Genomic DNA, 14,156 nt, shown 5'->3' with positions numbered 1-14,156 from the left:
TGCCCTGGACTAACAAAATGTGTTTTCATTTTGAAGGGGAGCATCCAAGGAAAGGTTAGAGTGGTAGCCCAGGATCCATGCATGGCAGCCCCTGGCTTGTGCTTGAGTTCTTGGGCAAGCTGCCTTGCGGGGATGCTGTGTGTGGCAGGCTCCTCCATCGCCTCGTTTTTCCTCGCTTCTGGACAGTGCTAAGTTTGAAAAAGAAAAACACGCTTGCATTTGGATGCATTGCAAGAGAAAGCAGGAAGTAGATGGCCTTGGCTACAATTTCTCTGCTGCTTTTCATTTTGGGAACTGAACAACAAAACCGCTTGTTTATGGCATTTGTGTGGTTATTTAATAAAATGTTCCAAAACATCACTATGTGGAACACTCAAAAACAGTCCCTTGTAAAATTTCCACTTCTTACTGATGTGTTAGAAGCTTCAGGTATTTTGGTAGTATCTTCTGTGGAAATTTCTATGATGTCCAGCCTTTGTACTCTAAGGTTTTATTGTAAAATTACTTCCATCATTGGAGTGATGAGATTCTCAGTGCTATTACTAGTATTCTGCCTTAGTTATCCTACTACTAACTACAGATGGGTGCAAAGGAAGCTTTTTCCAAAACCTGTACACACAGTTGTATCGCAGTGTTTCTAGACGGATCTGATATCTACCATTTTTAAGTGATTGCATGATTAGGACAATTGCACTTATCAGTCGAGGGCTTCTTGTGCACTGATACCACAACTTTATATATATTATAAACCAAACTTTTCTTTAGTATTTCAAGTCCTCTTAATGTACTTGAGCCTTGAGTGGTTCTGAGAAAATACACCAAAGAACTTTAGTAGACCAATATATTTTAAAGCACAGTTCTGCTGTTTTTTTTAAATCTTGTCCAGCACATCTATTTTTGGCAGTCAAGAGAGTATTTCAGCAGGGTGCAGTGGCTATAATCCTAGCAATTCAGGAGGTAGAAACTGGAAGGGGATAGTGGTTTGAGGCCAGCCTGGACAAAAGTTTGCAGGACCAGTAGCTGAGCATGGTGGTTCATGCCTGTCATTCCAGTTCCATAGGAAGCTGTGATTGGGAGGATCATTGTTTCAGGTCAGACTCAATGAAGTTCATGAGCCCTATCTCAACAGAAAAAGCTGGGTGTGGTGGATCATAGTCCAGGCTAGCTCAAGCCAAAAGCCATGGCTTAAATGATACAGTACCTTTCTAACAAGCATAAAATCTAAATTCTAACATGCATATGTGTGTGTATACATATTGTAGTACATGTTTGAACTGGAGTTAATATGTGCATGTTTAACTCATACACTTTGAATTGTTAACTTTCCAGTTGATAAAAATCAATCTGTTTAAGAGCCCAGCCATTTCAACTACTTTGCTGCCATAATCTTGTGTTATGGAGAACAATGTGTAAACCCTGTCTACTTGGTAAGATCCAGTGCCCTTGATACAGTTTTATGCATTACCAAAGTAGCTTAAATACATTAATATTTGATCAAAAGTTTTGTGGTACATTTTTTCTAAAAGCAATTGCTGACAATCTGATCTTGCATGTTAATTAAAACCAACTGGTTGAATTCAAAATCAGTCCTCCTGGGTTCGCATTGTTTCTAGGCCTACAGAACTGTCAGTCACTTCAGGACACTGACCTTCAACTTGCTGGGCAGGTGGGTAGCCAAATAGAGAAAGCTCTTACTTACGAGCCTTCCAAGCATGGAAAATGTTCTCCTTCCCCAGATCTACACAATGGGGAGAATTAATATCTAAATATAATCCTACAGTCAAGTCTCATGCATTATCCCTCTGGGTCACCACTTCCATGGACCTCCTGTATGCAAGACTGCTTTGCTGGAAATTCTTGAATGTTTTGATTTGGGATTAGGAGACTCATTTCACATGCAAAGAACACTTCAGAACTTTCATCTGCTTGGCTGCCAGTCTTGCTGAGCGTTGAATAAAGAGCTTGTAACTTCCTCCAGCAAGCATTGTATTACGAGGTTGGCCAAACAGAAAATAGGACAGCTAAAAATGGAAATGTAGGCAAGATTTGAAAAATGTTAGGCATATGGAAATTTACCAACTAAATGTCGTGAAGATGCCTTAAGTTCCTAACAGTGCAAAATTTTAGATCCTTAAAAATCACTCGCTTTCATGAAATACACAATGACAGCATCTTTTTGAAATTACATTTCTTAGTCAAGGAAAGTTTGAAGATACTTTCAAAAATTTCCCCACAACCCTGTCAAAGTGGTAGAATCCCAATTTAAGACATAGAATTTAAGGACAGAAGTGGTAACTGGCACACATGAATAGTTTTTAGTCTTGTGCTCTTTCAGTACTTTGTTGCAAAAACTGCTTGGTTCAGCAACATACACAAGATGTATTAAAAAGGATCTTAAAGACTCTTTTACACCTCTACTTGAGGTCTCTAATCCAAGAATCCTGAGTAATGTAAACCTGCTTCCTCATGCTAGATCTTGAACTTTTCAGCCAGAAATGTTAATACTTGTTAAAACCAACTGACTGGCTCAAGAGTATATACTTGTACCTATAAGTAAGTTGGTCAGTTTTATATATATATATATGTTATACATGATTGGAGTAGCACTGTTGAGAATCTTTTTCATATTTGTGAACCCAAAAATACATGTTGCTTTTAGTCATATAGGAAAACATGGCCTTTTTTTTTTTTAATTAAAAAGGTGACTGGTGTCGAATGCCTGTAATCACAACACTGGGGCTGCAGAGGCAGGAGGTTGAGTTTGAGGACAGTCTGGGCTATATAATGACACTTGGTTTCAACTGCAACACTGTCTCTTCTCTGTTCACTTTATGGAATGTAAATAAAGGAGGTTAGCCGTGAGAATGAGCACAGCATAAAAATAGGTGACAACAGCACAGAAAGGTAGAAATCATTTTTATTGTTTTAAAAATATTCCTTAAGCTAGCAGTGATTTATGTGAAGCATCTAGAAAATAGATTTGTGACTGTTACTAGCTTTTGCCCTTGATTACAGAGACTTTCAAGTTACTTCCACATACGGGAACATCGCTGTTTCTTATAGAATTGCTCTATGTTGATGAAGCCAAGAACTTGAAAGGTCTCCCATCACGTTACAGGATAGGAACACGATGGTCAGTTTCTCTTGGACCTAAATCTTTACGACAGTTCGAATGCTGTAAAGAAGGAAGCAATAAACAGATGTGAATGATGAACATTTGCTATATGACTACTAATGCTATATTTCTTTTGATCCTCCAACCCCATCAGCCCCAAGCCATTATTACATACTAGAATGTGGATCTAGAGAGAGCTTACCTCTTCCCTGAATGCATCAGTTCAAAGGCTTGATTAATTTGGTTGAAGGGCAGATTTCCAGTCACAAACTCATCAACTTTTATCTTTTTAGACATGTATTCAGACACCAACTTTGGAACACTTTCTACACTCTTCCATCCTACAAGAAATCAAATATCCACTAATCTATGCAGTTACCATATGCTATTACTCAATAGGTGACACAAAGACATGTAATAGAATGATATTCAAAAGGAGTAAGAATTTCCCAAATTGATAAGAAGCAGGGAAGAATTTGAGATACATCTTTTATTATGTTTTTTTGGAGCCAGTCCTGGGGCTTGCACTCAGGGCATACTGAGCTGCTTTTGCTCAAGGCTAGCACTCTACCACTTGAGCCACAGCACCACGTCTGGCCTTTTCTGTGTATGTGGTACTGAAGAATCAAACAAGGACTTCATGCATGCTAGGCAAGCACTTTACCATTCATACCTAGACTTAGCCTTTGAGATACATCGTTATGAAAACATACTCTTGAACATTTTCCTTGTTCTGGATTAAGATTTACTAAAATCTCACTGAAGTTTTGGCTAAGTGACTTTTTGTTGGAGACAGGATGTTGCTGTCTATCCCAGGTGCCTCAGCTTCCTGCATCATCTGAGACTGCAGGTGAGAATCACCATACTTACGCTATACAGAACTCTGCAAGTCTTAGCAACAAATTTAACTCCACAGTAGCAAAGACTTCTGTCATCATTGTATTTAAGGAAGAAAAAACTATGCCAATATAAGGGCCATATTTTCTGGGTCCTAGATTTAACAATGAAATAAGGATAACATCTCAGGATAGAAATGCAAAATCTTCAAGTGATAAAACTTTAAAAAAGTTTCAATTTATTTGTATCTAAAATCGACAAACCTTCCCACACTTTTAAGGACTCTTTAGAGGATACTTCAAATTTCTTGGGCCTTCTCCAAATCTTCCTTACTACATCCTCCATCAGGATTCCCTCCTCCCACCCAAAAAAAGAAAATAACAAACAAATAATGGAAGTTTTACATTTCTCCCTTAAATATACTCAGAATATTTTAGCATGCCTGTTCTCTGGATCAGAATTTCCATTTACATCTTTGGGTCATATTTTAGATGCAATCAATGATAATGCTCCAGCCAATGTCTCAGTGGTAGGTAGGAGGGCAAGGGCTCCGGTTAAAGGTTACTACCAAGACCCTTGAAGCCTAGCACCCAGCTTAGAATGCCCATCTAGGAGTGAATTCAAGCCCCAGTACTGGCAACCAAAAACCCAAATTGAACAAAAACGGTAACAGTGTTTCAGAAGATGAGTCCTTTTGCAGCTCCAAGGGTTAATACTAATTTCATACCCTCCTATTAAAATAAATGCAGGAGACAATTTATGACAACAAGGTGCCTCAAGAAGGAGCTGCTTGGGCTGAGAAGGTGGCTCAGTGGTAGAGCGCTTGCCTTGCATGCATGAGGCCCTGGGTTCGATTCCTCAGCACCACATAAGCAAAAAGCCGGAAGTGGCACTGTGGCTCAAGTGGTAGAGCGCTAGCCTTGAACTGAAGAGCTGAGGGACAGCGCCCAGGCTGAGTTCAGGCCCCACGACCGGACTCCCCCCCCCCCCCCCCAAAAAAAAAAAAAAATAAAGGAGATGCTTACTAGTACAAAAAATCAGCCTGGGGTTTCTAATCTGCCACTGGAACTAGCAAGAGTAAACTGTACTCTTCCTATCTGCTAATTACCTCCGAAGGCCGTGCCTTTCCACGTGCGTCCTGTCACCAGCTGGAAGGGACGAGTAGAAATTTCTTCTCCTGAAGCAGCAACTCCAACCACCACGCTGACCCCCCAGCCTTTGTGGCACGCCTCAAGTGCAGCCCTCTAGACACACAGGAAAGACCAGCACAGGTGTCAAGGTTACACCAAGAATGCCTGCGTCCCCAGAGGCTCGGTGTGCTGTTTATTTAAAAATACAATTTCATTGTGATTAAGATGTTGCAGTGAGGGTGTACCATTTCTGGAGTTTTATTGGACAATTACTGTATTATTATATTATTGGATAAGTATCTTAAATATTTTAAGAAATGCTTCCCTAGATGATAATAACACAAATGAAGCAAATTTAAAACTTCAATTTGCTTTCCATTTTAACCTTGAGAGTATATTGGAACAGAAGCTCCACAAACAAGGAACAAAGGCCAGCGTACTCACCATGACCTTCACATTACCGATACACTCAAAGGAGTAGTCCACTCCTCCATCAGTCATCTCAACGAGCACTTCTTGGATGGGTTTACTGAAGTCTTGGGGATTAATGCATTCAGAGGCTCCAAATTCTTTGGCCCTTGCAAATTTATCTTTATTGATGTCCACACCAATGATCCGGGATGCACCAGCCACTTTACAGCCCATGATAACAGCCAGTCCCACTCCTCCCAGACCAAAGACAGCACAAGTAGAGCCAGGCTCCACCTAACAGTAAAGACAAGTCAGTCAGGGACACATTGCATGGCAGTTAAGGACACCACAGAGGAGGCTAAGGTGGAAGCTAAAACCCAGGCAAACCCTTACTTTGGCGGTGTTCACAGCAGCACCATAACCTGTGGAAATGCCACAACCCAGAAGGCAGACTTTGTCCAGCGGAGCTGTGGGATCGATTTTAGTAACAGAGATGTCAGCGACGACTGTGTACTCAGAAAACGTGCTGGTTCCCATGTAGTGTAAAATTGTTTTTCCTTTGCAAGTAAATCTGCTAGTGCCATCTGGCATCAATCCTTTTCCTTGAGTGACTCTGAAAAAAAAAAAAAAATCAATGAAAAGGAAAATGGCGGTGTGGAATTAGGTTTTCTAAAACCCAGAGGAGAAAGTTAATTGTTTAAAAAAGTGTACTAAGATTCAAAGCTTAATTTCTAATACATTCTTTAATAGCATCACATTTCAGCCATGCTTTATCAGCGAGCTTGTAAAAGATTGTAATCTTAACCATCTTTCAATACTCTTTGGAATTTGTCAGAGTATTGAACTCATTTTAACACATATTATGTAAGGGTGAGATGAAATTATCTCAAGATTCCATCATAAAAATGTGTGAGTAACCTCAGCCAAAGAAGCCACAGTAGTAACTACAAAAGGAGTGAAGAAAACGGTGGTCAAACTGGCTCATGGAAATCTTGCAGGCCTTTTTAAAAAAACATTCAAATTCTATTTCCTCTTCCTCTTTGTTTTACATATGTGGGTTACCACCATAAGAAAAAAAAAACAAAGCAAACAAAAACAATAACTCCCAAATGCACAAGGGTAACCACTACAACCAAGATCCTAAAATAGGTGGCCACAGCCCTAAAGTAAGGTCATTTGGTTCAAAATCTGTGTAATCCTGGATTGCAGGCAGGGTTATGAACTTTGGCCTGGGGCTGGTCTCAAATGTTGATCCTCCTACCTGTAGCCTCCTGAGTAGCTGGGATGTCAAGCACAGCAGGCTTACAAAATGAGATGAGGTCTTGCTAACTTTTTTCCCAGGCTGGCCTTTAACCATGATCCTCCTGATCTATGCTTCCCAAGGAGCTAAGATTACAAGCATGAGCTAGTGCATCCTGTAATCATTTTATTACTGTTTTCTGTTTATGTGGCACTGAAGAATTGAACCCAGGGCCTCATGCATGCTAGGCAAGCACTCTACCACTAAGCCACACTTCCAGCACCCCCATAGTCATTTTAAGCAAAATAAAACACTGTAATTTGTACACTCAAATAAACCCTTTGGTCTGTGTGTGAATAAATACATAGACAGGGAGAAAATCCACTGCTTCAAATTTTCTTAGAGTTATTAGAAACAAATTTAAGAGCAAACATTGTTTCATATAATTCTGGCAGCAGTGTAAAAATCTCTTACATTTTTACTGGAGAGTCGTAAATGTTTTTTTTTATAACTTAGCAATTTCAATCCCAGGAAAACACCCACAAAAAAGTGATGCACAAATGCTTCAGAAGGTCTGTAGAAGAAATGTCCCTAGTAGCATTAATCCTAACAGTCCCCCCAAACCCAAATGTCCATTAACAGGACAGAGGACAAGCAGTGGTGTTTGGAATGTAATTCAGCAGAGCAGTAGAGTAGTAGAGAGCACACAGCAACTTGGACCTGGCTCAGTATGAATGAAAGAAAAAAAGCTGACACTGAGTTGGAGGGACACAATGAACTCTAAGGAGTGGCAGAGATCTCTATCTTGATCTGGGTGAAGCCTCTATCAGGTAAACATCTAAAAACATCCACTGAGCTGTACATTTAAGATGTGTATACTCTAAGTACTATATGTTGTGCATGTTCTGCTTCTAGTAAAAGAAAAGGAACAAAGGGGATCTTAAACTGCCTCCAATCTGGACAAAAGGTGAACAAATGCAGCAGTGGTACTCAAGAGATACTATGTTGAAAATGCATTATATAATGTGGGTGGGGATGGGAGGGAAAAACTGGGAGTGAATGAGGGAAGGGGTGACATTGTCTAAAAAGAAATGTACTCATCACCTGACAAGTGACTGTAGCCCCTTTATAATAACAATAAAAAAATCAAAGACCAAAAAACCCACAAAAAACTGGCTGCAATCACTCCAATCAGCAGTCCCCAATGTGGTATTAGCTTCCAATAAGGTAACCACTTTTTCTACATCAAAAGGTTATCTTATCTCTCCTAAGCTTCCCAGTAACCTCGAGGTAATTTTTATTACTCCATTACTTTGATTACATGGACAATAAAATGGCCTATAAAATGATTACACTTAGGGGCTGGGAAGGTGGCTCAGTGGTAGAGTGCTTGCCTAGCATGAATGAGGCCCTGGGTTCGATTCCTCAGCACCACATAAGCAAAAAGAAAAAAGCCGGAAGTGGCGCTGTGGCTCTAATGGTAGAGCGCTATCCTTGAGCTGAAGAGCTGAGGGACAGTGCCCAGGCCCAGAGTTCAGGCCCCAGGACTGGACCCCCAAAAAAAAAAAAAAAATGATTACACTTTATCTCAAAACATCTCCTTCCTTATAGGGGCTGGGAAGGTGGCTCAGTGGTAGAGCGCTTGCCTTGCATGCTCAAGGCCCTGGGTTCGATTCCTCAGCACCACATAAGCAAAAAGAAAAAAGCCGGAAGTGGCACTACGGCTCAAGTGGTAGAGCACTAGCCTTGAGCTGAAGAGCTGAGGGACAGCGCCCAGGCCCAGAGTTCAGGCCCCATGACTGGACCCAAAAAAAAAAACAAAACATCTCCTTCCTTATAAAAAGAGACTATAAGAGAGAAAAAAGGTTCAGAAAATTCTGATTTGTAACTTAATGTGACACTGAGCAATTTAACTTCTGAGTACTGTCACTGTCATAGTGGAAAACAGGAAAATGAATGATGGTGACAGTGAGGTACCTTGAAAGCTGGCATGAAATAATCCATGTAAAAAGAAACACATAAAGCTAGGAATGTGGCTTGGAGAGTGCTTGCCTAGCATGCATGAAACCCTGGGTTCGATTCCTCAGTACCACATAAACAGAAAAAGCTGGAAGTGGCACTGTGGCTCAAGTTGTAGAGTGTTAGCCCGTGAGCAAAAGCAGCTCAGGGACAGTGCCCAGGCCCAAAGTTCAAGCCCCAGGACTGGCAAAAAAGCAAAGCAAAACAAAACAAAAACACATAATTACTAGTAATATGCCCCCCCCTTTTTTATTTAAAGAATAACTGGATATGCTGGGAGAGAGTGAGGGAAAAGAAGACACTGTAAGAAAGTAAATGTACTCATTACTTGACTCATGTAATTGCAATCCCTCAGTATGTCACCTTTACAACCATAAAATTAATTGATTAAAAAATAGTTGGATTGGGGAGACTGCAGAAGGAGGATGGTGAATAGCAAGACAAGTTAGGTTAGGTGGGAAGATCCTATCTCAAAAAAAAAAAATTAAAAAACCAAAGTATAATAAAAGAACACCAACCTTATCTTCTGGCACAGGTTTGTTTTAGGATTGAGACAGAATTTGCATTCTCCACACTGTGGGATGTAAAGTGGGATGACCGTATCTCCTGGAAAGCAAACACACAGATATTATCCTGAGGTAGGAAATGTGACTCTATCAATACAGCAGCCTCACTCATTCATTCCTGTCTGCTGATGCAGTTCCACACATTCACATCAAGATCTGAAACTACCCACAGAACAGCATTCTGACACTGACTGTGCAAAAAAGTATGCTTCAAAAGTTTTTAATGTAAATAAAAGGCCTTGTATTTCAAAACATTGATTCACTCATCTATCTAAAAATCTGTGCTTTAGATTGCCAAGATTGGCTTTGCAAGTGCACTTAAAACAATTGCAAATACACAGCAATCTTGCAGAATGAAAGGGAAATAAATCCCAGTATCTGTGCTTCCAAGATAAAGACATCAATCTTGATGACTTTCCTTAGTAATAACTATTCATACATAATCATTTATGCAGTGTATCAGAAAAGTAATTTCGCTACAAAAATGAACCAAAATCATGAGGTAAGTGGTTCAAATGCTTTGCTGCTCACCTGCCTTTAGCTTAGTTACTCCTTCACCAACACTTTCCACAATTCCAGCACCTTCATGTCCCAAGATCACTGGAAAACAACCCTCAGGATCAGCTCCACTCAGGGTATAGGCGTCAGTGTGGCAGACAGCAGTGGCAATGATCTACAAGGAGATTAAAATAAAAGGCAATCAGGGGTGTGTGCTCATGCAATTCAGGGAGAGTCACCAAGTCGATGAAAGGTAAAGGTACTTTACCACACAAAACATTCTGTTAATTTTGAGGGACATTTCATTCAGAGTTTAACTTCCTGAAAGTTAGTAGGTGTTTGCAACACAAGGAGTCCTCACAATGAGTCCTGGAGCATTTGATGGTGGTATGTTTCTATGCAATTAAAAATGCCCACTATTCCTTTTTTCTGTATGTGTGTGTGTGTGTGTGTGTGTGTGTGTGTGTGTGTGTGTGTGTGTCTGTGTGTGTGCTGTTGGCAGGAAAAGGTAAATGAGATAGTTTTATGAGCAGTGTGTTTTCAGGTGTGGAGAGGAACACCACGGCTCTCTCACTGCTGGCTTCCTGTATGGAAATGGTATTTCTTTGAAGAGCACTGGCTCTGAAATATGCCAGATGTCTCCTGGAGTTTGGGTCCAATCTAAGCGCTTTCACTCGCAGCACTCCTTTTCTGTCACCAAAGTTAAGTAGTACATAAGCCTTTAACTCCTCTCTCTCTGGCTCTCAAGAATCTTATCTTTCTGAGCCACCAAAGCACAGAAATCTCAGAGCTCTTGCTTTTGCACTGCTCTGCTTCTGGCCTGCATGTGTCTGTGAAGTGTAACATTCTTTGCCACCCATTAGCTGTTTCCCAGGAATGAGAACCGAACCCATCCTGTTGCAAACAGCTCACCTTACTTCCCAGGACAGACACTGTCTTCATTGGTGGCAAAACCCACAACCTGCTTAATTTGCCAACTTAAAGAGATCTGTGACTCTTTTTCTTAAATGTAACCTTTTCATAGGATGTTAAGGAAACACCCATTACTTTCAAGCATTAACTTTATGTCTAATAACAAGTAGAGAAGAGAATGCTAAAAGGAACAAGTTTATAAATGTCAAGGCTAGAGCTGGCTGCCTTGTTCAAGAGACCTCTATTCAGAGGTAATTTCCTTTCTCTTCTTGTGAGATGGAGCACCACAGGGAACACAAATCCACTGACACCTGGCTCTGCTGCCATGAATCATCCATCAGAAAGCTCCCCAATAAAGGGACTTCATTTGCTTATTGCTGTAGTTAATCTGGAGCCTTCTTCCAGATTTTCTTGGGGTGCTTCTAACAAAACTGAAAATCATTTCTTATTCTATTTCTAATACGACATAGTACCTTTGAAATTATGCATTTTTTTCAGCAGAAAAAGGAGGAGTTTACAAAACTACCTTGAACCCAAGACTGAAGTCATACATATTGCACTAACTCAGTAATCCTTGGGGATGGTTGCTCAGCTCCATTCCACAGCTAAAATGCTGGAGGGGAATCCTGCAAAGATGAGCAGGGTTAAGAACAGGATGCTGTGATTCTAGGGATGGAAAGACTTTCCATACCTTCTCCCTGACTCTGTCCTTTGAGACCAATTCTTTGTAGGCCTCAGCCTTACTCATCTCTGCAGAGACCTTATTATGAGTCCTTTCCCAGTGTCTCAGGTGCATCATTACCTTAATTCGTACTTCATGAGCCTTTGGTGGAGCTACCTCTATCTCCTCTATGGAGAGAGGCTTTCCAGCTTCCCAGGCAACTGCAGCCTTGCACTTGATAACCTACAGCAGGGGAAGGAAAAAAAGAAATTAAATTGTTTACTAATAAAAAGCAGTGGGGCTGGGAAAGTGGCTCAGTAGTAAGTGCTTGCCTTGTATGCATGAGGCCCTGGGTTTGATTCCTCAGCACCACATAAGCAGAAAAAGCTGGAAGTGGCCCTGTGGCTCAAAGTGGTAGAACACTAGCCTTGAGCTGAAGAGTTGAGGGACAGTGCCCAGCCTCAGAGTTCCAGCCCTATGACTGCTCAAAAAAAAAAAAAAAAAGTGTACTTGAGATGGCTACCTCTTCACTCTATAAAAGCCTCTTTCAGCTAAAATCTGCATTCATCAACTATTTAATGACTATAACAAATAAAGAAGAGCAGATGAGGTGGGCATGGTCGTGTTCACCTATAATCAATCCCATCTACTCTAGAGGTAGGGATGAGAGGGATGGTGGTTTGTGGCCAGCCTGGGCAAAAAGAACCCCACAAGCTATTAAAATTAATTTCACTTGTTCTTTTGTATGCTGTTACTGAAAAATTTAAAACTACATATGCAGCTTACTAACATAGTAGCTAGTGGTTAGTGAGAATCACTACCATCATCAAGCACTGGGAAAGTTAGGTTTGGGTCTATTTACATGCTTATGAAATGTGTTGGCAGAATAAAGGTCGCAAATCCCTGGATTAACAGGAGACAGACTTGAAAGTCAATAATTATGAAAAACAAGTAGAACCATGAGAGTCTATTTGAAACAAATAACTAAATAAAAAAGAGCTGTAGGTGTGACTCAAGTGGTAGAAGACTTGTGAGTACATGGCTGAGTTCAAATTCCAGACTGACTGCCTCCCAAAAGAAAGAGAAATTAAATCAGATAGTAGAAAAAATTTAGACACAGGAACAGGATCTTATTTTACGTTTATGTCCCACAGACCTCAAAACAAAACACCAAAGGACCAAATTTAGAATACTAACAATTTGCTCTTGTAACTTACAGACACAAGTGACATGATAAAATAATAATTCATCCAGAATTAAAGTCTGATACTTCTCCCCTTTAGAAAACGCTTGAAAGGAGATTAGCCATGTTCTTTTGGTGACAATTCTAAGCAAAACATTCTTAAGTCCAGGGAACTTGCTCTATTTCAACCTCTGAGCCATTAGAGGAGTGACTTTTTTGCAGCTCCTCTGCAGACATTTGGCATTAAGGGAAAAGTGTGTATTTAGTTTATTTTTAAAGATCATGGCTTCTTGCTTTGTAAACCCCGTTGGCCTGCATTACCTAACCTCGGTTGGCCTTGAAAGCTGACCCCCATGCTTTCGTCTCCTGAGTGCTTGAGATTATAGACCTGCCCCACGACACACAGCAAAAGCTGCATGCTTCTTTATTAAGACCAAAAGTCCTGTCACAATGCCTCATTTCCTTTAAACTTCAACATTTCAGAACACAGACCCTTCTAGAAAATATCCCAAGTGTGCAATGTGATCAGCAACAGGAGGCTGATGGCCTGTCTGGCTTGTGTAATGTTTTCCAGGGCCCGGGGACCGAAGTGCGCCAACAGACCCAGGGCGCAGAACCACGTCCCCCACTGGGCATCGGGTGTTGACCACAAGCACGTCGGACTTGGGAAGGCCGCGCTCCGACCTTTGCTCTGATTGGCGGAGAGCCCGCAGAGCCGCTGTGCAAGGCTTTCGGGAGGAGGCTGCTCTCGGGGGCCGCGGCCCCGCCGTCCAGGGGACCCCGGCGTCCTCCCCCAAGCAGCACAGCGACGAGCGGGGCGGACGCCATCCACGGAGGATCGGGCCGAACAAGCCGGACCCAGAAGGACCGAAGGTTCGAGGCCCGCGCCGGCCGGCCCCGGGCTCCCGGCCCCGCTCCTCCCGCCCGACCCGCGCCCCGGTCTCCCGACGCTGCTGCAGAGAGCAGAGGAAGCCGCGTTGCAAGCCCGGGTCCCAAAGCCTCCCTTCCTCTCCTTCCCGTGCTGGCCGGGGATCCTGTTATCCAAGCCCGCGCGCTCCCGGGCTGGGGACCCGCAGCCACCTGTGCCCCCCCTTCCCGCCTCGGGACCCATCGCGCGCCCGGGATACCTGGTTCGCCATGTCGGGTCTGCGCAGAAGTCCCGGATGGACAGCCTGAGCCTGGGATGTGGGCGGGGCAAGCGTGGAGGCGGGCCTGGGCGGTGCTGCCTCCCGCGGAGCATGCGCGGAGGCGGGGCTCGGCAGCGTGGGAGACGGGGGGGGGGGGGACCGGAAGTGCGGGGTGAAAAACGGAAGTATACCTGGTGCATGCTTGTCTGCGGTGGCTTCCAGCCTGGCGGGCCCCCCGGCGACGCCTTCGTGGGTCATTCGCTAGGCTCATTGCAAGTTACCCTGGTTGGCAATCTCCCCATGTGGGGTCAACCTCCCCAGTGCCATTGCCCCTGCTCCTGACGGGTGGGTAGGGTTTCTGGGAGCAGCAGGACGGGGTTGGGGAAGAACCTGGCAGGGAGGGTGGCGGCTGTGAGAAGCCTCCCCCGTGGGACCCTCTGCGGAGGGAAGATGGCTG

General features: G+C 42.7%; 1 protein-coding gene across 1 annotated transcript; it reads right to left on the bottom strand.

Moving 5' to 3' along the window:
• Positions 1-2,899: 2,899 nt before the first annotated feature.
• On the bottom strand, positions 2,900-13,766 carry LOC122127177 (alcohol dehydrogenase class-3). The gene is made up of 9 exons (XM_042701783.1): positions 13,700-13,766; positions 11,531-11,632; positions 9,850-9,991; positions 9,271-9,358; positions 5,887-6,106; positions 5,527-5,787; positions 5,061-5,196; positions 3,318-3,456; positions 2,900-3,175 (listed from the first exon to the last, which is right to left on the bottom strand). Exons 1-9 carry the CDS (start codon positions 13,709-13,711, stop codon positions 3,151-3,153), a joined length of 1,125 nt encoding a protein of 374 aa, XP_042557717.1. The 5' UTR covers positions 13,712-13,766; the 3' UTR covers positions 2,900-3,150.
• Between the last annotated feature and the right edge of the window lie 390 nt (positions 13,767-14,156).

Source organism: Dipodomys spectabilis, unplaced genomic scaffold (genome assembly GCF_019054845.1).
Source record: "Dipodomys spectabilis isolate Male_0828 unplaced genomic scaffold, ASM1905484v1 ptg000297l, whole genome shotgun sequence".
Lineage (NCBI taxonomy): Eukaryota > Metazoa > Chordata > Mammalia > Rodentia > Heteromyidae > Dipodomys > Dipodomys spectabilis.
Note: the sequence above shows the minus strand (reverse complement) of the source record. Positions and strands in the feature narration are given on the sequence as shown.